Here is a 25,861-nt window from a genome sequence, read left to right as displayed (position 1 = left end):
ATTACCAACACAAATTCACTAATCTCTTCCAAACTGGTGAAGCTCATGGTCAGAAGAGCTACCCTGAGAAATTATTTGTGTGTCCAGGAAAGACAATACCACAGGGAATGTGGAGATATGCCAAAAGTTGGTAACTGATGGGTATGAGAAGTCCTCAGTCAAGAAGACTGGCTCAAGACATTGTGTTATCTGCAGCAGAACAGTATATGGTCCAATTCAGCAAATCAGATTCCTCAATTAATGGAAGACTATCGCAGTTTTCATTTTTCCAACTATTTCTGTTTTGTAAAAAAAACTTTAAAAGATCTAGATCAGGCATGTGTAAACTTCAGCCCTCCAGATGTTTAGAACTTCAACTCCTACAATTCCAGGGATTTCTGGGAGTTGAAGTCCAATATACCTGAAGGGCTGACATTTTTGCCCATGCCTGATCTAAGTTCTTTCTATTTTGAGAATGTTAATAAATTCTTTCCCCAACCCAAACTACTGAATTTGCCCAAATCAAAAGCCATTGCTTTCCCAGCACTAAATAGGCTGTAAAACTATGTGTTTTCCCTTGTGTTTGTGTTTTCTACAAACTTCCTCCATTAACTAAGGTACTTACATTTTTTTAACTGAATGCATTTTTGTTATGTGCATTTAAAAACACTTCACCAAAGAGTTTTTAACACTTGTTTAGTAATCTATGCACTACTGTAAACCTAGAGTACTTTTTTTTCAATAGGACATGATTTTTAGGCCAACTTCCATGTCATTTCCTATTGGGATCCTTTTAGGCCTAAGAACTTTGAGGGAAGGGGTGTGTGTGTGTGTAAATGATGGGACAAAAAAAGGCTGGATGCTTCCAGCCTATTTGTTTGTGAAGCTGACTGAAACACATAGGGTTTCGGGGTAACACTTTCCCCACTTTTTACACTAGCTAATATTGAGGTGGAGGCCTTCTTCAACTCCGCAACTCAAGATCTCGTCAGTGCAGATTCATATATTGAAACTAAAAACCTTTTGCATTCAGTGCAGTTGCCAACAATGTATTATTGATGCTGCACTCAATAGTAGCAATTGTGTTTACACAATGCCTTAGCCTCAAGAAATGTGATGGAAAAGATTTCTAGTGGTTTCGAGAGTCTCACAACAATTACCCATCATTAAACCTCTCCTGAGATGCACTGCAAGACGTAAGGTTCATGAAAGTGTGTGTGTCTTACCAAGGGATCTTTCCTTTGTCTGGTTTGTCGTCCTCACCACGGGAAGACTGGCTCTTGTGCGGCTTCCTCTTGAGAAAGGAGAAAGAGGCTCTCCTTCAGACATGATTTCGAGGGAGTCGGCTGATGCCTCTGATAGATATTCGGCCTGATCTCCCAAATTGGGCTGTGGGCTTTGAGACAGCTTGGGGCTCCTTGTCTGTGAAATAAAAATAAATAAATCATTAATAGAGAGCAAATATTTTCCTACTAACATTAAGATCCTGCCTGAGGGAAGGAAAGAGAAGAAAAAGATGAAACAACAAGCAAATTGCTGAATGTAGAAATACACCAGGCCTTGGGAGCTCAAGGTGACTCCTCTGTGTGTTATTTACAAAAGACTCTCCCGGGGTATTCCATTAAGATTTTTATTGCTATAGGTCCAGCCACACAAAATTCATATCTAACAAATACCTGAGGCTAAGACATTATGGGTTAGATGGATGGCAATCCCATTCCCTGCTGCTGAGGCAACTGTTAGCACTGTCTGTAACAATAACAGTGTCTTAGTGGTCAAATATATATTCAGTAAAGCACATATGCAATGAATTAAAGCTTTGTCCACTCAAGTCCCCATGAACCTGTTTTTAGGGGTTTATTGCACAAGGCAGGCAAAGTGCCATTGCGTGACACCATGTGCGTTCCACTTTTGATCTGTCTCTTCACTATAATTCTCCCGTCCTAGCTATTAACAAGAGAATCATTGGAATGAAATAAACCAAGAAGCAAGTTGCATATGGGTCATGCAAGTCCTGCAAATGTTCTCTCACTTTGGCAAGATGAGTCCCCTGTGCTGGTATGTTAGTAGTAAAGTGGGGTCATGGGGCAATTCTAAACACTACAAGCAAAAAAGTAACAAAAAGGTGAAACATGTCTCATTATGTACTTTGGCCACATAAGGAGAAGACAGGAAAGCTTGGAGAAGACAATGATGCTAGGGGAAATGGAAGGAAAAAGGAGAGGGGCTGACCAAGGGCAAGCTGGATGGATGCTGTCCTTGAAAGGACTGGCTTGACCTTGAAGGAGCTGAGGGTGGCAACGGCTGACAGGGAGCTCTGGCTTGGGCTGGTCCATGAGGACATGAAGAGTCAGAAGCAACTGAACAAATAAACAACCAATGTCCAGATAAGAGCAACAAAAATTATCAAAGCTTTGGAAGTCAAGCTCTGTGAGGAGCAGCTTGGGGAGCTGAGTATGCTTAGCTCACAGAAAAGAAGGCCGAGAGGGGATATGATAGCCATGTTTATATATTTGAAAAGAAGTCACTTTGAGGAAGAGGAAAGTTTGTTTTCTGCTGTTCTGGAGACTAGGGCACAGAGCAATGGATTCAAATTGCAGGAAAAGAGATTCCACTTAAAATTCCTGATAATAAGAGACATTTGGCAGTGGAATATGCTGCTTGACAGGGTGGTGGAATCTCCTTCTCTGGAGATTTTTAAGCAGAGGCTAGATGGCCATCTGTCAGGAGTGCTTTGATTATATTTTCCTGCATTGCCCTTGTTATCTCTTCCAACTTTAGGATCCTCCTTCACTTATCCTCCCCCTTACTAGTCCCAAGTGGGCTGTTTCCTTTTATATTACTCCACTCAGGCCCTTTCTAGACTGACCATTTAATGCAGTGTCAAATCAGTACTGAAGGTAGTGGCTTCACTATGCAGATGATTATATAGGAAATTCTGGAACCAGTTTGAGGCCCAAATGATTACACAAAACACAGAACACTGATGCTCATTAAGGACTTTTTTCATGTGCTTTTGTGGGTGTTTGTTGTCTGGATGCTGCAATAACGTGTGTTGATGGGACCTCAGAGGAACTTCACAATTTTTTTTGGTTGATTCTACTATTTGTCTGGATTTCACATTCACTGCATTACAAAGGTTCTTTCAAAACAGCATAGACTGATTTTTCTCTCCATCATCACAACATTCCTATGAGGGACATTAGGCAGAGAGACCATGACTGTTCCAAGGTCATTCAGTGAGCTTTAACTTCACATTGAAATTTTGGACCTGAATCTCATTGATGGTTTTAGATCAGACTGAGCTCAGGCCTCTTAGCTTTCCCTTCCATTAACCTCCATCTCCCCAAAACATTGTTTTCTTTTCAACTTCAAGCATAATTTTAGAAGTAAGCAACCAGAAGAGAAAAGGTATAGTTGAAACTTGTCCTTGATTCCAATTTCCTCTCCTCTTTGGCTTACAGCAGGCTGTATCTCATGCCTGCTAATAGTGGGTAGTAGAAGTAAACAAACCATAATTCTGCATTCTAATTTTGTTCATTTTAACACTGAATGCATGGGGTGCGCGACCTTCTTTTAAAAGAAAGTTGTACTTCTGGGAGGTTTCTGGGAGAATGATTCTCCTTTAAAACAAGGCATGCGTTCTTAGTACTTGTTTCGCATTGAAAATGAACATGAATTTATATTCAAATCATCGCTATGCCATCAAATTTTGGCTGCAGCCTACTGATTGTTGCCGCAATGGGGAATTGCAAAAATAGGCACATGGGGGGCGGAATTCAGCCCTAGGGAGATGCTGCTCACCTTTGCTTTAAGAGGGAGGCAGAAAGTATTTTAGGAATTAGATGAGGTGGATGGGGCTTTATCTTTTAAACCTCCAAATGGCTTGAAAAATATAAGAAAACATAAGGAAATTATTGCATTTCTCCTTGCCACAGCAGGAATGGAAATTTGTAAGCAGACTGATTCAGAGCAAATAGTTAAACAGAATTTGAAGAATAGCCCTGTTAAACAAACAAACAACCCAACAAATTAAAATATGTGAAAGGAGAGGAACATATGGATGGTTGTTCTCTTTTTGTCTCTTTTATAAATAAAGAGCAGTTTTATGTTGTTTTTTTTAACTTATAACATCATTTAAAATTTTGTTGCATGCTGCAAGTTGTTTCTGGTGTGAGAGAATCAGCCGTCTACAAAGACATTGCCTAGGGGATGCCTGGATGTGTTACAATCCTGTGGGGAGGTTTCTCTTATGTCACTGCACAAGGGCAGTGAAGACATCTACCATTGCACTTTGCGACTCTGCTGCTGAATACAAATGCCCAGTGTGGAAAACAGCTCACCACATTAAAACAGTAGATGTGGCTCTTAATGAGACATGCCACAATATCACAGGATGTCTGTGCTCTACACCACTGGAGATATTATACTGTTTAGCCGGTATTGCACCACCTGACAGCCACCAGTATTGCACCACCTTTCATTATTGGCTATAATGCATCCAAGGCAGTGACATCTTTGGCCCATCCTCTGTTATCTGCCAGCACACCAATGTCTTAAATCAAGAAATAGTTTTCTAAGATCTATAGAGATACTTGCAGGACAACCTCAGCAAGTGGGAGTCCAAAAGTGGCCAGGCTAAAACCCAGAACCTTACGCCATGGCTGATACCGAATGAGAAACTCCCCCCTGGGCACACAGAAGAGTGGACAACTTGGAAGGCGCTGAACAGGCTGTGTTCTGGCACAACGAGATGCAGAGCCAACCTTAAGAAATGGGGCTACAAAGTGGAGTCCACGACATGCGAGTGTGGAGAAGACCAAACCACAGACCACCTACTACAATGGAACCTGAGCCCTGCCACATGCACATTGGAGGACCTTCTCACCGCAACACCAGAGGCACTCCATGTGGCCAGCTTCTGGTCAAAGGACATTTAGCACAATGCCAAGTTTTTAAAACTTTGGTTGTATTTTTAAATGCATTTTAACTGTACTCTCAACTCACTTCTGACACGATAAATAAAATTAAAAATTTTAGGGAGACATTTTAATAAACCCTATGTTCAAAAAGACAAAAGAAATGACATACTATATTGGTGTTTTCCTTACCAAAGGAAACTCTATGAAATCAATGAGGTTGCCATAAGTTGATAGGTAGCTTGAAGACACACACAAAGACATAGTCAAAAAGATGTAAGAGGAAGTAAATATAATATGTTCAAATCCTGAAGACCTGCTGCTTGTGTATTATACACTGTGAATATATATATTAATGCTTCTCTTTCTTACTTATACAGAATATTTACTGAAATCGTATTTATACTGTTTTGACTATGAACTGAGTTTTGCTTTGGCTACTACTGTTTTTTTAAAAATCAGATTCATTCTTTGCTTTGATGTGTAGGAATAACATAGTTCCTACCAAGCCCTAAAACCACACTGATTTGTGTTTGGGTCACTGCAGAATCCACCCAAAGAGAGGCTCCTCTGTAAGGGACTGTCAGATGAAGGGGTGTGGAGTCCGGGGTCATGTCAGTAGCTGGCACAAAGAAACTTGGCAACAGCGGGAGCTGCGGGGAGTCCTGGAGTCATGCAGGAATTTTAGGGCTTGGTAGGAAGGGCAACAACTTCTGCTGAGGTTCACAGCAAGATTCAAAGGTCTGTTCTTGGCTAGATGCACAAATTCCAAGTTGGAAAGGTTTCATTGCAAACTCATTTTGTTTTTCTTTTTGGGTAACTCATAATAACCACTGATATAAATACTGCTTGTGGGTGGAAAAATAAAGATGCAAGAGATATTACCTTTTAATAAATCCACCGTAGAGGGAAGGGGTTTAAGGGCAAGAGGTCATAAAGCTGCAAACAGTACAAAGTTGTTGACCATGGTCCCAAACTATTCAGAATCCTTGGCCAACCAGGAAAGCAAGTTCTGTGAGGATCAAACTGATCTATGTATCTCATTGATTTTATTCACTTTACAACCTGCATTTGTCTCAAAAATGCACGTGTGCATTAATAATATATGCCAGTATACTTACAGTAAAAATCAAAGCATGAAAGAAGATCAAAGTTTAAAACAGTATTAAAGGCACAATTTAAAGCAAATTAAAGAGACATGATGAGAAGTTGAAAGAGCTCTGTATCTTTAGGCTGGAGAAGATGAAGGGAAGACGTGAGAACAATCTTCAAATATCTGAAGAGATGTCTTATAGAAGATGGAACAGACGCATTCTCAGTTGCTCCAGAGGTTAGAGCCAATGAGTGGAAATTGCAGGAAAGTCTATTTCAAGACATCATTAGGAGGAATATCCTAAGAGGAAGAGGTGTTTAAGAGTGGAACAAATTGCTTTAGACTTGGCAAGTACTCCTTTACTTGGGAGGACTGTATTTAAATGGATAGTCTGAGGATGCCACAGGTATCTCCTTTACAGCAGGCCTTCATTAAGCAAGGGGATGGACTGGACAACTTCTAAGAAACTCCCAACTATATGATTATACACACCTCCACAAGCTGTTTGTAACCACTCCTTCCAAACTAGTAATTATCCATGTGGACCAGGCATGTAGCCAGGGGAGGGGGGGGGGGGGCTTGAGGGGCTTCAGCCCCCCCCCCCCCCAATTTTCATGGTGGTTTGCGAAAAGGCCTTACTGGTGCATTATTTAAACTGTTATGTTTATTCATATCATGATCTGATCACCATACTCAATATATCCCATATGCTTGGGGGTATTGGGGTAACAATGCAAAAGGTTTGCTAGGGTAGACCCTCCTTCACTCAGACTCAGCCCCCCCCCCCCCCCCCGAATCAAAATCCTGGCTATGGGCCTGATGTGAACCCTGTGCTTCCCCCTCCCCACCATTATTAGCCCTGCGTGTAATCATTCAGCCAGTGTGGAAGGCATGTTTATCAGTGCTTCTCATGTTATATGGTGTGGATATTATTTCTTTCAAATCATTTCCAAATTATTCAGAGATGTTTTGTTCTCTATCAAAGCTTTGCAAGAAAATGAAAAGCAGATTTCTGATGACTCTCAGTTCCAGTTTCTGGGAGTGGTGGAACCAGAATTGGATCTGGACATGATAGAAAACTTTACTACCAGACCCTCCAAAGCTGTCAATTTATGCCTTAGATCAGTGCTCAAGAAAGTATTGTCCTGGGACTGAATGTGCCAACTCCCAAAGTTGTTTTTCTTCTTTACAATGTGCTCAGATTCTTCCAGATTGCCCACATTCTGGCCACCCCCCCCCACCACCACCACCACACCCAAAAAGCCTCTAGGAATTGTGATTCATACTTTAAACAGGTCAAGCGTTTCCCTTCTTTAATATTAAAAAATACAATACTTTTCAAAATCAAAAATGTTAAATTCCACTTTTCCCTTTTTGGCATTTTTGGTAGCCCAGGTGACTCCTGAATGGTCCCTCAGGCAAATAATTGACACCTGGACTTTTTGAAGTTGTCCATTTTACCTAAGATGCTCTAAGATGCACTTTGCCAAGTGTTTATTTGTACCGTCTTGTTGAATAGATGCTCATTGATAATCAATAAAAACAGATTAAAAACTAATTTATATCAATGCATACATCAATGGGAGGTGGGATCCATATCTTGAAAAGTTCAAGCGTTATTGATTGTATTCACATTCCAAGTATGACATTTTAAACTCAAAAACAGGAAAAACAACAACTCTGTCTTAACTAATCCACTAATTCCTATTTTCCTGCTAACTTCAACCCCTGATCTGGGGTTAGGATGTTATTCCTAATGCAGAGACACAGTGACTCGCTATGTGGACACACCCCAGGGATTCCTCCACATTGAATCGTTTCCAGTTCCCATTTGCATGCACATTGCCCAGATCATTGGATGAATTACAGTTCTTAGGTCTCCTTTAAAACCCCTGATTCATCCTTGTTAATGCTGTTCTATATTTAGAAAATTGGAAAACACTGCTCAGATCAGTATAGGGTTTAAAAACAAAGAGAACCATATTGCTGACAACTGGCCTTTTCCTTTCTTGAGTGGGAAGAGGTGAACTTGCTGCAGAAATGGCACAGATCATGTTATACTCCCTTGGTGACCTTGGCTGAATGAGCAGCGTTCGCTTTTTTTTATTAGGATTTCATTAGGTCGCTGCTGCAGAGCTTCAGTCTCTCTCTTCTTTCTCTTGCCAACTTGTCCACTTGCTCTCAAAATATAATAACTTTGAAATACCTAACGAGAAATCCAAAGCCTCTGGAGCTTTGCGCTTACAAAAGGTTTGTATTAATATATTAGGTATTATCTAGGGTCCTGCAGTGACATGATTATGAAGGAGTATTTTTCCTCCCTTTCCCAGAAATTATAGTGAACATTTTTCATCTTAGAGAACCAAGAGGCATGCTTTGAAGTGCCTCTATGACGTGAATCGTGTCTAGGTTACAAGGCTGTAAACACACCACTGCTGGTGCGTATGGATATTAATACCTGAGAAGTGACAAGTAACGCCCCAAAAGCAAAAAGAAATTAAAGGAGACAGTAATTCTTGCATTGAATTACTTGAAATGAGGTCTACTGTTGGGGAGGGCATGACTACCATGTGACCTAGCATCTATGTAGCATTTCCCTCCTATATGAACAGCATGTTGGTGTTGGGAGTTTTTAATAAGTGAGAATGATTTCATCTACAACATACCACCCATTTCAAAGTCCCTGTTCTCTCAAAGTGTAAATGCAAAGAATTAAGGCGCTGTCTGAAATGTTATTGAGGTCTAAGAATGACCTAAAGTTACCCTGTTTGGCTATGAAAGCCAGGAGAACGACTCTCAGTTGAGCTATACCAACAACTCCTCATTCATTTCCCAAGAATTGACGGATTCCTGCCCTCTCTCCTATCTGGAAGAACTTTATAGGTCCTGCAGCCTTAAGAAAGCTCAGAACACTCTTAAGGATCTATTTCTTCCAGTATATTCTAATTTTTAAATTATTACCATCTGGCAGATGGTACAAGGTGACAAAGTCCAGGGCAAACAGATTGAGTGATAGTTTTTATCCTAGAGCTGTAACTTTGTTGAACTCCATGGTTTCGCATTGATGTGGCACTGGGGGCTGCGAGATGGTGGTTATAGTGTGAAGGAATGGGTATGTTGTTTTTGGGATGTGTGTTGGAGAAAGCATTTAATTTTGTTGTACAATGTACAATAACAATAAAGCTATTCTTCTGCCAATTCCAAGAAGCATGCATCTAAAACCTTTGGCCAATATGCACTTGAGAGCACCCCAATCCCATGCACAACACAATGGACTTTTCCCTTGGAAAATTAAACTCATCAGTCTGAAATTGCCAGTTTCTCCCATTAAAGGAATCTTGCCCTCTGCCAGCCAATACCAATCTACATATGTTGTTTACCCAAGGTAATTCCATCCTGGCCTGATGGGCTCTCCACAGGCAGAAAGGAGTGATGCAGATAAAGGAGATGGACTCAAGAATTCTTCCACAAAAACTTTATTAAGTTTCCTACCATACTGTGCACCAATCACAAACTGTAAACAAAAGTCGAAAACCAACTTACGAATGCCTTGAAAAATGTCTCCAGCTACTGCAAAGATAACCACCTGAAACTTAACCCTGCCAAGACACAAGCGTGTGCTTTCCACCTATGTAACCGTGAAGCCGACAGGAAATCGAAAGTTACCTGGGAAGGTCAAGAGCTTGAACACTGCCTCCATCCTAAATATCTTACTGTCACCTTAGATCGAACACTAACATTTAGGAAACACTGTACGAACACAAAGCACAAAGTAGTTGAATGCAATAACATCCTGTGGAAACTTACCGATAGTGCATGTGGTGCAGACCCAAAATTAATAAGAACATCAGCCCTGGCCTTGTCTTACTCAATTGCTGAGTATCCCTGCCATGTATGGCACAAGTCTGCCCATGTGAAGCAGGTGAATATAGCACTGAACTAAACATGTAGAATAATCACAGGATGTCTCAAACCTACACCTGTTGATAGACTCTATAAGCTGGCTAGCATTGCCCCCCCCCCCCCCCAATGTGCAAAGGGAAATTGCTGCCAACTGTGAGAGAAATAAGGTTGAATATTTTGAAAGCCACTCACAGCATGGCTACTAGCCTCCTCCCAGTAGGCTCAAATCAAGGAAAAGTTTCATGAGAACCACCACTTTTCTAAATGTTACTCCAGCAACAGCAAGAGCTAAACCAGGAAATCCCAACTGGGTGGCCCTCCACGAGGTTGTTCCTCCAGGGGCAAACCAAGAATGAGCAAACTGGAAGTCCCTGAACAGACTCAGAAGTAGGGTGGACAGATCAAAAGACAACCTGGCAAAATGGCACTACCTAGAAGAATCCTCCACTTTGTGTGACTGTAGAGCAGAACAAACAACTCCGCATCTATATGCCTGCCGACGATGCCCTGCCTCATGCATAGAGGAAGAACCGTTTCCAGCTACAATGTGGTCGCTGTTGCCTATTTTTGGTTTATATATATATATATATATATATATATATATATATATATAGCCACTTGTGTTCCCTCTATTTTATACTTGTTTTATACTTGTTTTTTGACACAAAATAAATAAATAAAACAAATGTCTTTTTGAACGAATAAGACTGTGGATGGTAATTTGTACCAATTACAGCAAATGTCTATTCTTTCAAATTTCTGTCAAATATCTACAAAACACCCATGTTTGTAACTGTGGGTTATGCTGGATATGGGAATCTTTCCCCTAACATCCTGCTTTGGCCAATGGAACAATAAATAATTTCTGATCCTGCCCTTGATCTCCAGGTGTCTCTTTGGAATTGATTGGAATTGGCACACCGAGAAAGTGAACCCCAAGATTTTGGACATCAAAGGGGCTGAGGGATGAAATTTCCCAGGAATATTTTATTTATATGAGCTGTTTCCCTCATGTTGCAAAGCATTTGTGTGTAGCTTCAAAGAACAATTAAGGTGCATTGGCTTTGTAAAAGATCTGCTCATGATGAAGATGAAAAAATCTGTGTGTAATAATGTCTGAAGACTCAAGGAACCTTGGGAGAACAACCAAACTTACTCAAAATTTTCATTGGGGCCCAAACACTTTAATATTGGTCCTGACCATTGCATCCATTGTGAGGAATTGTATCTGTACTTTTTTTTCATGTCAGGAGCGACTTGAGAAACTGCAAGTCGCTTCTGGTATGAGAGAATTGGCCATTTGCAAGGACATTGCCCAGGGGATGCCCGGATGTTTGATGTTTTACCATCCTTGTGGAAGGCTTCTCTCATGTCCCCGCATAAGGAGCTGGAGCTGACAGAAGGAGTTCAACCCGCTCTCCTCGGATTCGAACTGCCAACCTGTTGATTGACCAGTCTTGCGAGCACAAGGGTTTGACCGATTGTGCCATCTGGGGCTCCACCTCTGAGATTAATTAATCTCCATCAATGAGATTAATTGAATTCCCAAACCCTAGACAGGTGTGCAAAATAGGGGTTAAATCATCACTTAAGTAAAAGAGCATGTGAGCTCCATCATGGCTTCGATTGCATGATGATTCTGAAGAGAGGAGCATCTTTTATGTATAGGGCCTTCCGCATAAGCTAGAACTCAGATTTTCTAGGGTTCTTGCTCACATAGAGAACCTATTTACATAAAAGAAGCTCTCCTCTTTCATGAATCACAGCGACAACAGCAGGAACTAAGGCTAACAGACTCTGTGTGTGTTGATTTAACCTTTTTTATGTGCAACTGAATAGAGCTCCACAGTGTTGAGTGTTTCTACAGTTAATTAAGCATACATTTACATAAAGAGGCAAGCGTTTTCCTAACTATTTCCCCAACTGTTAACTTTATCAGTTAACCTTGGATTGAATGAATGGTTTATAATGGATTTTAAATTTTTATCTATTGGGTTTATTCTATTTGTTATTATTTTAAGCTCACTTGTGAATTTTATAATAAAATGTTTACGAATATGGAACATGGCTGTTTATTTCCGCATTCATCTATCACAATCACACACACACACAAGTTTGCTATTCTCACAAGAAGCTGGAAATTAGGGAGGTGTCTAGCCTCATTTTGAACATCCACTGGGTACAATTATGTTTTTCTCTTTGAGCAAAATTCCAGCGTTTCATGTAAATTATGTCAGGCTCCCTTCTGGATTCCTGTCAGTTTCACAAAGACTAACAAATCACAATGGCTAGGCATGGCTTATTCAAATGCTAAACAGTTTAGCATTGCAGTAATTAAGAGAGACTCGACTCATTAATTAATATCTGCTTTAGAGGCCTAGAATCAGAGATTGAACTACATCTTGTGGAAGAATATTTTAATTTAGCACTGCTCCTACTGCCTTCTTCAGAAATCACATTTGTGGGAAGGGGGGGAGTAAACATCTTTTGTAATTAACTTTTGCAAATTCATGTTTTAGCTGCATCTTTTAAACATTATTGTAAGATCCCGTTTTGGGAGAAAGGAGAATTATAAATTTATGTAAGAAATAACGACATAATAAAATGCATCTCCTTCCACCCACTTTTCTGCTGCCACTCCTCAGTGGCTATTTGCCACAAAAATTAACTTCAGGGATGATTTGTTCAGAAGGAAAATGGTGCAGAGGGGGAAGAAGTGACTCGTATTCCCAAGATCCTCTTCTAGGTTGTTGACCTAGCACCTAAATGAGAGAAACACTCCCTGTTCTAAAGTTCATTGATTTAAATAAAAATCCATGAAACCAGGAAAATGAACAAAATCTGGCTACCAGTATTAAAAAATTCTAAAATTAGAATAGCACAACAACAGAGAGGAAACAAACAAGGACATTTAATCACCTCTCAACAAAAGATTGCTCCAGGCACTGCCAGGAAATCAAATGCTAATCAAGGTGGTCAGTTGAAACATTCACACCTAGCTCCAGCAGACAAAAGTTCTTTGTCCTACCCTGGTCATTCCACAGATATATAAACCCTTTTTCCTAGTTCCAACAGACCTCACTACCTCTGAGGATGCTTGCCATAGATGCAGGTGAAACGTCAGGAGAAATGCCTCTAGAACATGGCCATATAGCCTGAAAAAACCTACAACAAACAAGTGATTCTGGCCATGAAAGCCTTCGACAATACATTAAATAAAAATGCTACCAACATTCACTTTGGCTATGATGGTTAAATTCACAGGTGTAAACTAAGAGCCATTAAGCAATAATGGGATTCAATGTGGTTCACAACATATGGATTAAAACTTTTTTTTAATCGTGTCAAATTTGATTTGAGAATATACTGCAAGTTGCTTCTGGTAGGAAAGAATTGGCCGTCTATAGAGACATTGCCCTGGGGACGTCTGGATGTGTTACCATCCTGCTGGGAGGCTTCTCTCATGTCCCCACAAGGTAGAGCTGACAGATGGGAACTCACCCCCTCTCATGGATTTGAAACTGGAAACTGACCTGAAGTTCGGCAGTCCAGCTGGCAAAAAGATTTAACCCACTGTGCCACCGCAGCTCTATTCGGATTAAAACTAAACAGTAAATAAATATAAATAATACTTGATCAAAACTATATTACATGTTACTGTTTTTAAATGTATTTTATGGTGTTGTTGGGCATTGAATTGTTGCCTCTGTAAATCGCCTTGAGTCACCTGTGGGCTGAGAAGGGCAGTATACAAATACAGTAAATAAATACATAAATAAATAAAAATAATACTTGATTGAAACTAATCAGTAAATAAATATAAATAATACTTGATCAAAACGAAACAGTAAATAAATATAAATATTTTATACATTATGTATAAAATGTTATGCAGGCTGTTAGGAATTGTGGGAGTTGAAGTCCAAAACACCTTGCCCACGCCTGTGCTAGAAGCTGGCCACTGAATTGCACTGAGGACCTAGAGATTTCTAGAGAGATGTTCTCTCAGCATAACTGTAGGAAGTTGACCATAACGTCACACTGGAAGACCTAGAGATTCCTGAAAATAACATTTTTAATTAAATCTGCAAATAATCAAATTCCCAAAAGTCAAAGCTGCAAATGTGGAGGGGCTGCTGTACATATACACCAGAAAACATGCCATAAAGACTCCAGCCCAGTTGCTTTCTAAAAGTCTGGCAACATAAAAATATTATATTAATTTGCTCGAAGAGAGAGAGAAATGATGGAGACATCTTGGCCTTCCAAGGGAGGAAGTGTCATAATTTCAGAGCTTCTGCCAAGAAGGCCCTTTCCGCTGCTCCCACCAGGCCAACCTGAGAAATTGATAGGAAGAGAGAAGAGTCCCTCCATAAGATCTTCAGCTCATAAAGATGTCAAAAGGATATAAGGCTGCAGCAGCAAAGGAATAAGGAACTGTGGTGGTGCAATGGGTTAAAGCCTTGTGCCGGCTGAACTGCTGACCTGAAGATGAGCTCCCATCTGTCAGTCTCAGCTTCCCATATGGGGACATGAGAGAAGCCTCCCACAGGATGGTAACACATCTGGGTGTCCCCTGGGCAACATCTCTGCAGACAGCCAATTATCTCTCACCAGAAGTGACTTGCAGTTTCTCAAGTCGCTTCTAACATGATTTTTTTTAAAGCAAAGGAGTAGCATTTATTGCATAACCTGGAGCAGGCATGTAGCCGGGGGGGGGGGGGGGGGGCTTGAGGGGCTTCAGCCCCCCCCCCCCCAAATTCTCATGGTGGTCCGTGAGAAGGCCTTACTGGTGCATTATTTAAACTGTTATGTTTATTCATATCATGATCTGATCACCATACTCAATATATCCCATATGCACGGGGGTATTGGGGTAACGATACAAAAGGTTTGCGAGGGTAGACCCTCTTTCACTCAGGCTCAGCCCCCCCCCCCCCGAAACAAACTCAGCCCCCCCCCCCCGAATCAAAATCCTGACTACAGGCCTGACCTGGAGAGGTGGTATTTATTATGTTCACAAAGAACCCAAGACTTTGGGTTTGGAATACACATCAAACATCTTCCTGAGCTGAATACTGGTATGTTCATGCATCCCCAAGGCCAAGACAAAATAAATGGGATTGTACCCTTAAAATGGATCCTTTGGGAAGAAAAATACACTGTATTTCCCAATACGGAATATTCTATTTATTTCTCTTGTGGGTGGTATAGAAGGAGATTAGTGACTGAAGCATTCGTTATAAATATACAATGAGATTTTCAACTAAAGTCTCTGGAATGTTAAGCAAATTATGGCACTATTCCAGTAATGTCAGCCATCTATCAGCTTTTATTATACTCCCTTCTATTTTGTCACTCTCATAACTTTTTTCAAATGTATTGTACATTTATGTTGTGTGATACATTGAGCCTGCTAGAAAGAACTGAATTTGGGGCTATTAAAAAACAGGGTTAGAAATATACCTTTTTATTGCAAATTTTGTCAATTTTTTAAAGGAGACATCTGTTGGCTGAAAATAAACTTTTCCTCTACTATTAACACATTGGTGGCTCAAGACTGCCTGAGATGGAGCAGAAAGTATTGTCTACTGCTTACAATGTCAAGAAATAGGCCATCCAAGTTATTTGGGGGTCTGGAGCTGAAAGGTATCTCTCATCCCCGTGGCACTAAAAACATTGTCATAATATTCCAGAAGCATTCTCTTCTGACATTTTGCCCACATCTATGGCAGGCATCCTCAGAGGTTGTAAAGTCTGTTGGAAACTAGGCAAGTGGGGTCTATATATCTGTAGAACGTCCAGGGTGGGAGAAAGCACTCCTACCCTGGACACTTGTTGGAAGCAAGTGTGAATGCTGTAAGTGACCAGCTTGATTAGCATTAAATGACCTTCCAGCTTCAAAGCCTGGCTGCTTCCTGCCTGGGGGAATCCTTTATTGGGAGGTGTTAGCTGGCCCTGATAGTTCCTCCCAGGCATTCCACAGATATATAAACCTCACTTGCCTTGTTTCCAACAGACCTCATATCAGGAGAAAATGCTCCTGGAACATGGCCAGACAGCCCGGAAAACTCACCCAGTGATTCTTTGACAACACATTGTCATAATAGTATGTTACTAAGAACTGCTGCCTTTTTGTAAAAGGGCTAGTCCTGATCTTAATGATTTCTAACCTGGATTTTGTCAGACTAAAAAAAAAAAAGTTTCAAACCTATTGCCTACTAGCCAGTCACATGGTTCTACATACAGAGGTGTTGTATAGGTTCACCCATAAAGGTAGAAGACACCTGAATCCAATAATATCTGTGGATAGGATCAGTGAATAAGGGAGTTTTGACAAAAGAACCAGCCATATCAGGAAGACAACTACAAAATCTTCTGGCTTCCACCAATAGGCCTCTTTATTAGGTTCCCTCACCGCAGAGGGAGGTGGCTTCTTAAAGTCTAAAGCAGCGGTTCCCAACCTGTGGTCCGTGGACCAACAGTTGTCCGCAAGAACGAAAATATGGTCCATGGCTTTACCATTACGACACATTTGCCTTGAAACCATGCAGCAATGAGAGTGACTGGTCTCATGGAACCCTCATATAGTGCGGAGACAACAAGGATGTCAGGAGGGAAGAGGCTGACTACCTACAAAAGATTACTACTACCACATCAGCTCTAGATCATTAAATATGGTTTTCTGTGAGCAAGCAGGTGGCGACTACTGGATGGTATATGCTCTGTATCAGGAACTGGAGCTGATGTGGTCTATCCAATGCAATTTTCTGAAACAGAACCCCAAATAAAAACCAATTCTAAAATTGACCAAAAATGGATTCGTAATGTTGGAGAGTGTTCCCTGGTCAAAGTGGTTCTTGGTCAAAAAAAGGTTGGGAACCACTGGTCTAAAGCCCAACAAGACATGTCACAACAAGGGGACAGATGTTAAATTCCTGACTGAGATCATTATCCCCCTTCCCAGTTGATAAAGCCAAATTTGGAATGCATCTACTGCATGTGCAGGGACAAAGGCATGGTAGAATAGTTTGGGAGACAAAACCTGCTTGCTCTGAGTAGATCATTTCTCTATTCCAACTTGTGGGTCCCCAGATGTTTTGGCCTTCAACTCCCAGAAATCCTAACCACTGGTAAACTGGCTGGGATTTCTGGGAGTTATAGGCCAAAACACCTGGAGACCCACAGGTTGAGAACCACTTCTCTACTGCTTTTTGTTCATTCATGCTGTGATACTTGCAGCCTTTCCATCCTGCTGCCACTGTCTATTCAGGCATAGTCATGGCAACATAATGTGTGCCTATGTGCAGGCCCGTAGCCAGGATTTTGTTTCGGGAGGGGCTAAGTTTGATTCGGGGGGGGGAGGCTGAGTCTGAGTGAAAGAGGGTCTACCCTAGCAAACCTTTTGTATTGTTACCCCAATACCCCCATGCATATGGGATATATTGAGCATGGTGATCAGATCATGTTATGAATAAACATAACAGTTTAAATAATGTACCAGTAAGGCCTTCTTGCGGACCACCCTGAGAATTTGGGGGGGGGGGGGGGGCTGAAGCCCCTCAACCCCCCCCCCCCCCCCAGCTACATCCCTGCCTGTGTGCCTTCAAGTCATTTGTCAAATTATAGTGATCCCATGAATTTCATTGGGTTTTTCTCAGCAAGGCGTACTCAAAGATAGTTTTGTCAGTTACGTCCTTTAAATTATAACCCGCAACACCTTGTGGTCTTTCATCCAAGAGCTACACAGAGTTAATCCCAATGGGCTCTCAAGATGAGATAGGATCCAGTACCTTTACAGTATTTAGGCTATTATGACAGTATAATACATCAACAGAATTCTGATCTTGATGTCCAGAATTATCCAAATATACTTCAGCTGCAGTCCAGTGAAGGTGAACAATTCGCAAATTCTATCCAAATTCTAACCTGGAAAATTTGCTTTTTGGACACCAATTTCAAAACTCCTGCTAAGCAGTATCACTAGTCACTGGCCATGCTGGCTAGGGGGTTATAGGAACCATAGTCTAGCCAGCATGGTGTAGCAGTTTGAGGGTTGAATTTGGACCCTGGGAGACCAGGGTGAAAAACCCTTTGGCCATGGAAAACTGCTGGATGATCATAGTCTTTCAGCTCAGAGGATGTTGAAGGCAAACATCATCTGGACAAATTCTGTCAAGAAAACAAAATAATAGGTTTGCTTGTGGGCCACCATACATCAGAAATTACTCAAAGGCAACTACGTCAAATCTAAATTCCATTACTCCCTTCAATATAAGGCAGTTAATATTTGCTGTGGTTTTCTCCTGCATATATATTCAACCAGCTTCTTTCTGTGTAAGCACACACAGGCACACCCGGGGCGCGGGGGGGAGGTATCCTCACACCAATCTTGATTTTCAGCTGTGAAAACAGAAATGGACTGAAGCCTTGAAGGAAAAACTTCAGATACTTAGCAGCAGGGTGACCCAACTCATTTTTCTTTTTTATATATTATTATTTTATTATCATGAGTTGAGCAGGAAGCCAGTAATGTGAAGTATTCAATGAACATTGTTTTGGGGCTAGAGAAGGAAAGGCAGAGAAAAATCATGCCATTTCACAAAACACAATACTCAGGCAACTGTGTTAATGAAGGCTAATGAAAGTAGAAGAGGGAGACATTGTGCAGTGGAATGCAAAACCCAATGGGAGAAGCGTTCTGCCGCTCTCTCACATGGCTGCCACATAGATCAGCAGAGCTTCCCCTTGGCATACAGTTTTTTTCTGGTTGTTGTGGAAAGAGAAGTAAGAGATTATGATTTAATCAATACTGTAGAAAACTTGAGTGGCTTAATGATCTTGCAGTCATGTACAGGCAGTTCCCAAGTTACAAACAAGATAGGTTCTGTAGATTTGTTCTCAAGTTGAATTAGTGTGAAGGTAAAGGTTTCCCCTGATTAAGTCTAGTTGTGTCCGACTCTGGGAGGTGGTGCTCATCTCCATTTCTAAGCTGAAGAGTCGGCATTGTCCGTAGACACCTCCAAGGTCATGTGGCCAGCATGACTGCATGGAGTGCCATTACCTTCCCACAGAGATGGTACCTATTAATCTATCACATTTGCATGTTTTCGAACTGCTAGGTTGGCAAAAGCTGGGCAAAGCAGCGGGAGTTCACCCTACTCCTTGGATTCGAACTGTCAACCTTTTAGTGAGCAAGTTCAGCAGCTCAGCAGTTTAACCCACTGTACCACCAGGGGGCCCTATTTTAAGTGTAACTCCAGCCAAATATAATATAGCATAGAGAGGAGTTAACACCCTGTGGTGTTAACTCTTCCTTATATAGGACCTAAAAATTCATAGAGAGAACATGTGAGTAGGTGAAAACATGCGTACTGGTCCCTGGGCCCAAGAACTATACTCAAACAGTTGTGTGTATTTGTGTCTCATCAGATTGAACATTTAAACAAAAGTATACATGAAAACACCAGCCTTCAGAATGGTTTCCGGGCAAAAAAGCTAAGGTTGCAAACATTATTCCTGGATCTTTCTCCTGCTCAGGAATGTGCAACACCTGTATCTCCCCAACACCGCCTCATGAGATGGTATCTGAACCTTTCATTACCCAAATATTTTGAATTTTTCTGCAGATCACAGCAATTCCCTTATGATTTACTACAGTTACAATTATGAGAACCCCCATTAAGTTCTCATTCACCATAAACCCAGGTTATGACCTACTTCCATCTTTTACTAACAAGTCCACGTTTTGAGAGATTCTCAATTCTAAGTCATCTCCGCCCCATGATGAAGTACAACCTTCACTGCCTTTAATTATTGATCAAGTTACTATTGTCCTAATTAAAACACTTCACAAGAGTTTGGAGACATAATGTTTTAAGATTTCTTTTTCCTTCCACTTGTTTAGAGATATTTGTTTGATATTTTTTCTATAGCTGAGTTTCATCTTCATCATTATAGATTGGGATAACAAAATATTTGATTGTACTGATCTACTGCTAACACTGTGGACAATAGATTAGTCTCAGGACAGATCATGGAAAAATTGGAAGGAAGGCCTGAAAAGGCTATGTTTTATCAACTTTTCTGTTAAATTTACTGGTATATATGAAACATGTCATAAATAAAGTAAAATTAGCTTTGAAGGAAGGTGTAAAATCTAAAGGCACATCAACAATTTGTGTATGCAGATGACACCATATTGCTACCAGCTAACCTCAACTTAAGAGAGAAAGTGCAGAAGCAGGACTAAAGATGAATATAAAGGAAACACTAATCATGACCACAGATGAATAACTGAAAAATCAATTATGAAGATACCAATATTGTTAACGATTTTTCTATATCATGTCATTAATCAAAATAGAGACAGTAGTCAAGAAGTGAGAAGAAAATTAGGACTTGGAAGGGCAGCTATGAAGGAACTAGATAGGATCCTAAAGTATAAAGTTGTGTTATTAAATACTGAAGTCAGGATCAAACATGCCACCTTATTTCCAACTTCTATGTATAGTGGTAAAAATGGACAATGAAGAAAGCTGCCAGGATGAAAATGAAGCCATCTAAAGTGTGCTAGAGGAAAGGTCTACAGACACCGTGGACTGCAACACAATAAAAATAAATATTAGAGCAGATCAAGCTAGGATTTGTTCTAGAACCAAAATGATCAAACTGAGACTATTGTGCTTTAAGCACATTGTGAGACATCACAACTCGGAGGAAAAGATGATAACACTGGAGATATTGTAATAAGAAATTCAATGTGCAGATTTAATAAATGTGAACTTAATATGATATATGGTATGAATGGAAGGATTTATGGATGGAGTTAATAATTTTGGAAACACCAGTAAAAGACCAAGGCATACAATGACTAACTACCTGCTTGCTGGACTGTAATTAAAAGTTGCTAATAAGAACTGAAAAGTAAACTCTGATAAGAACTGGGACAATGATAACATGAATGTTTACAATGTTAAAAAGGAAGTCAACATAAGATCAACACCAATCAAGAAGAATCAACACCTGGCCAGGAAACTGAGATGGAGCTAGGATGGAAGACGCCTATCATTAATTTACAACTTTGGGACTACATCAGCAGAATATTCATATAAAAGACTCAATCTAATAATGCTCAAAGTGTGACAGAGCTGAGGAGTCTGGTTCACTGCTCTGCGCTGCTCCATGGGAAGGAGAGAGATAGCATATTATGGAGAGTGGCAGATTTGCATGGGAGCAGTCTGGTCACTTTGGCCTTCTTTCTCAAGGGAAGAGGAAGAAGTGCACTTTTAGAGTCTTAGATTTTGTGCAGGAAGTCAGGTTCTGCTGTATGGAAAACAGAGATCTGGTCCTTGGTATTGTTCTTAGGAAAAGAAGTTTTGGCATTTCGGCGTTTTGAAATTTTGGCGTTATGGAAGTTTTGGAACTATGCGTTGGCAGGCTGCAGGAAAGCAGGGTCTGGCCTAACAGGTGCTTCTCCGAGGGAGAAAAGAATATGGTAATATTTGGATGCATGATGATGAGTACATGTGCATGAATGGTGACTGAAAATGTAACTCCCCTTAGTTTGTTTGTTAACCAATTTAATTTTAAATCCAATGTAGTTACATAGAATCTGTATGTCTAATGTCATTCTTTGTCTAAATGTTTTTCTGTAATCTGATGTACCCTCTCACACTGGAAATTGCAATAAAAAGAACCTATTCTTTAAAGTTATTGAAAAGTTATTCATGACAAGAATACTGGAAGCAATGGGAGATAACAGAAAAAGAAGGACCATATTGCTACTTGCTTGATTTTGTAAAGGAAACTATGGTTCTGACTTTGTTAGACTCATGGAGATCTCCTGTTTATAGGGACATCATAAGTCAAAGCTGATTTGATAGCAAATAACAAGATGAAATACACAATGGCCCACACATGCAAATAAATAACTTCTGCATTCAAATTCAGTGACACCTGGCCCTTTTGTTCCCCAGTATCATGTGGGAAGCCCTTTATAGTTCATTAATTGATACCCAGAGGTCTCCTGAATTCAGCAGCTGAAGGTTGGTGTGTGGGGAGAGGTGTAGGGATTGGCAGTAGAAAGAAAGAAACTGAAAAGTCTCAGTATACTCAGTATACTTTTCCAAAGAAAAGTCTTTGGAACTCAGCCATAGGCTATATTAATGTCAATTAAAATTTGAGAACTGAAATCACCATCTGAGCATTAATTAAGATTATTTTGCTAATCCTGGCTTGCTCAACCCTAAAATCCAGGAAGCAGAATTTTGTAAGGCTATTGAACTTCATAGGTTTAGCAAACTTTGAAAATCCATCCGTTCTTTTTCCTGCCAAATAGAGAGAAGGAATCAAAGTGGAAAAATGTTTGTCCTAGGCCCCATCTGCTCTACATAGATCAGTGTTATCGCAGGTTAACTTGCATGGTTTCCTCCTCAACTCTTGAGAATTAAGCCTAGAAATACTGGTAAGCAGGCTCTTGAACTGCACCGTTTCCTGAGAAGTGGGAATGACTGTTCAATAATACTTCTACACTTTGCGCCCTGAGATGTTGCACTGCATGTTCTCTATTGGCTAGGCTGGTTGTGGATGTCAGAAGTTGAAGTCCATTACATTACACATGCTAGCACTCCCTACTAGGAGGACTGGCTGGCCAGTGAGGGAAAGAAGGGAAACTGGAAAGAAAGAGAGGAGGAAGGAAGGGTGAAAGGGAGGAAAGGAAGGATGGAAGGACAAAGAGGGAGGAAGGGAAGGAGGGAGGAAAGACGGAAGGAAGGAAGGAAGAAAAGAAAGAAGGAGAAAGAGGAAGAGAAGGAAGAAAGATGGAAGGAGGAAGGAAGAAAGGACAAAAGGGTAGAAGGGAAGGAGGAAGGAAAAGGAGAAGGAAGGGTAGAAGGGAAGGATGGAAGGAGAAAGAGGGTGGGAAGGGAGAAGAAGGAAGGAAAGAGAGAAGGAAGAAAAGACAAAAGGGAGGGAAGGACAAAAGGGTGGATGGATAGATGGATGGATGGATGGATGGATGGATGGATGGATGGAAGGAAGGACAGAGGAAAGAAAGAAAGAAGGAAGGAAGAGCAAAAGCGTGGAAAGGAATTGAAGGAGGGAGAAAGGGAGGGAAGAAAGAGAAGGAAGAAATGACAAAAGGGAGGGAAGGAGGGAAGGACGAAAGGGTGGAAGGGAAGGCTGGATGGAAGGAAGGAAAGCCAGGAGGAAGGAAAGAGAAGGAAGAAAGGGCAAAAAGGTGGAAGGGAATGGAGGGAGGGAGAAAGAGGGAGGGGAGGGAGGAAAGGGAAGGAAGGAAAGACAAAAGGGAAGGAAGGAGAAAGAGGGAGAGGATGGAAGGACAAAAGGATGGAAGGGAAGGAGAAAGAGGGAGTGAGGGAAGGAGGATGGAAAGAGAAAAGGAAGGAAGGATAGGATCGTATGAGAGAAGAGGGCCTGAGAAAAGAGCCCAGGAGGCTGCATTCAGCCCCTGGGCCTGGGTTTACCCATACCTGGTTTAACTGCATTGAATTGCATTATATGGCAGTATAGACTCATATAATGCAATTCAATGCAGTTAAACTACATGATGAAACTGCATTATATGACAGTGTAGATGGGGCCTATGTCTTTTGCATTCTTAGGACAGGAGTTCTATTGAACAAACCTACATAATTTCCCAGCCACGTTGACTATTCCCATCTAATGCTTGCCTGCTGCATTACTTCCTGCTCACATGGTCAGCAAAAACTACGTACGTTCTTTCATCGCAAGGTCTATAGAGAAATGAATATGAAATATGTCGGTCATTTATTCTTATTCTTCATTTTAATTATGCAAAAGCTTCCTTTGCAGGTTTGCCTCCACAGTTTCTCATGAGCATTTATTTCATTCCTTGGAGATCAGAAGAGAGAGTTTTATATAAATCTGGATGGAAGGTCTAATTTGGAGGGAGGGGGACAAGGGAGGTGCTACTGCCCAATGCCAATGTGAAAACTACATTGTATATTTCCCTGTGAATAATATGCTGGATGTGCTTCCCTTCTTTCCCTTCTTATATCCTGACTACTTCCTTCTACTTCCTATCACAGAGGTTGCTATAATATCATCCATCTCTGGTCTTGAAGCAATTGCACTGACTTTCAGTTTGTTTCTGAGCTCAATAAATCATTCTAGATTCATCCTAGAAAGCCCTAAAAGCCTTGGAGGCCAGATATCAGACAGACACGTTCTGCCTGTAGCTGCTTGCTTGGAATCTGAGATCCCCAACTCAGGGTTTGCTGTACATCCCTTCACCCGGATACACCGAGTACTTGAAAAAAGACTCTCCCTGTAGCAGGACCTCAGGTGTAAAACACTATGTAATCAGCCTGGCTCCATCTTTCTTGAGTTTTTAGCAAGCAGTTAAAACAATACCATTCTGTTGGGACATTTTTTTGAAACTGGCTTTCAAATTAATATTTAGAATTGCTGTACAACTACTATTTTAAAAGGATATTTTATATGTCTTCTTTCATAGCACTCCAGAGCCTCTGGTGGGTAAGGAAGTGATTACGAAATGCTTTTTGAGATATATAAATACCTGATTCAGGAACGCTATGGGTAGAATATCATTAAGCCCAATGAGGCAACTAAACAGCTTCAGGTTGCTGAAGGAAGAAGACAACAGTGATAAGTCACTAGCTCAATTTCCTGAACCATGTTTTTCTTTTCAAGGACAAAGCTATGTGTGCTGTACAGTAATCTTCAACTTCCACTCCAGTTCCCTTCTGTGTGTGGGTTGGAGGAGGGTGCTACTTTGTTTGGCCTCAAAGAAGAAATATTGTGGGTCTATTCTAATTATTACCAGTAACTATAATTCTGTTCTTTATTTTTGGTGAACTTAGTTTCCTTCGTTTTCAAATCAGACTAACTACAATCTGTCTCCAAACAAGAATCCAAAAAGAGATTATTCCAGCACCAGAAAAACCTCCTTGCAGGAAGGGAAGTTAAAAGGCAAATGCAGTTGCCATGCTCTGTACCATCCTGGCAAGGCTCCAACTTCCTTTTTAAGTCAAACATTGTGTTTATCCAAAACAAACAATATGCTCTTATGAAATGAAACAACTAGATCAAGTGAGCCCTGCATAGACAATTTCAACTTTTGAGAGACCATTGAAAGCTTATTCCAAAATGCATCCAGAGACCTTTATTATCTGTTTGGGTGGACAATAATATAGCTCTATCCCCCCCTTTTTTTTTGTAAAAAGGGATACTAGGGGGAGCTGGTCAGGGAGGCTTCTCCATTATCCCCATTTTACATTTCCTGCATGTTCTGCGAGGAATTCTGGAGGGAGCTGCTGTTCGCCTTGCCTGTTGCAGACAGGCAGACACAATTACAGTAGGAATACGTACAGCAACACTGCTTCTTAAACTGTCGGTCCCGAACCGAAATAGGGTTTCCTTTACTCAATGTTGGGGTAACAAAATATTTGGCAACAATAAAAGGTTTCTGAATGCCACCCTTTTACACAAATCTGTTAGCAACAACATGCAGTGTTTACAATATACTTTGCACAAAATGCTTCAGCTGTACTCCATAAAAAGGAAAATCAGCCTTGCAAATGCTGATTTATTATCAATAATTGTTTGATTTATACCTATTTTGCATGCCTATATACTTGGGGTCATGTACAAAATTCTCAGGCAGAAAAGAGTCATAAGTGATGATAATAATAATAATAATAATAATAATATTTATTTATTTATTTGACCAGTCATATGACCATTTCAAGTGGAAATAGTTTAAGAAGCCCAGTAAAATCCTCGTTTCCCCACTTTGGTTATCATTGTATCGTTTACTGAAGACATGCTGCTTCAACTGGACACTGAAAATATACAAATATACATTTTGCTATGAACTATTGTGAAGTTTAAGATCGGCAGGGGAGGCCTGGCTCTTGGTACCACCATCCTCGCAAACGCGACTGGGGACGACGATGAGAGA

At 40.7% G+C, this 25,861-nt stretch overlaps 1 protein-coding gene across 11 annotated transcripts in view; it reads right to left on the bottom strand.

The window, feature by feature from the left end:
* KIAA1217 (KIAA1217 ortholog) overlaps positions 1–25,861 on the bottom strand; it is a 469,454-nt gene that overhangs the window by 122,156 nt on the left and 321,437 nt on the right. For all 11 annotated transcript variants that reach the window (XM_060782396.2, XM_060782395.2, XM_060782391.2 and 8 more), the window contains one exon: positions 1,206–1,401. In XM_060782396.2, coding sequence (XP_060638379.2) covers positions 1,206–1,401 — 196 coding nt within the window. The remainder of the gene's footprint in view (positions 1–1,205; positions 1,402–25,861) is intronic.

Source organism: Anolis sagrei, chromosome 6, assembly GCF_037176765.1.
Source record: "Anolis sagrei isolate rAnoSag1 chromosome 6, rAnoSag1.mat, whole genome shotgun sequence".
In the NCBI taxonomy this organism is placed as follows: Eukaryota; Metazoa; Chordata; class Lepidosauria; order Squamata; family Dactyloidae; genus Anolis; species Anolis sagrei.
The sequence above is the reverse complement of the archived record's forward strand: the minus strand, read 5'-3'. Positions and strand labels throughout refer to the sequence as shown.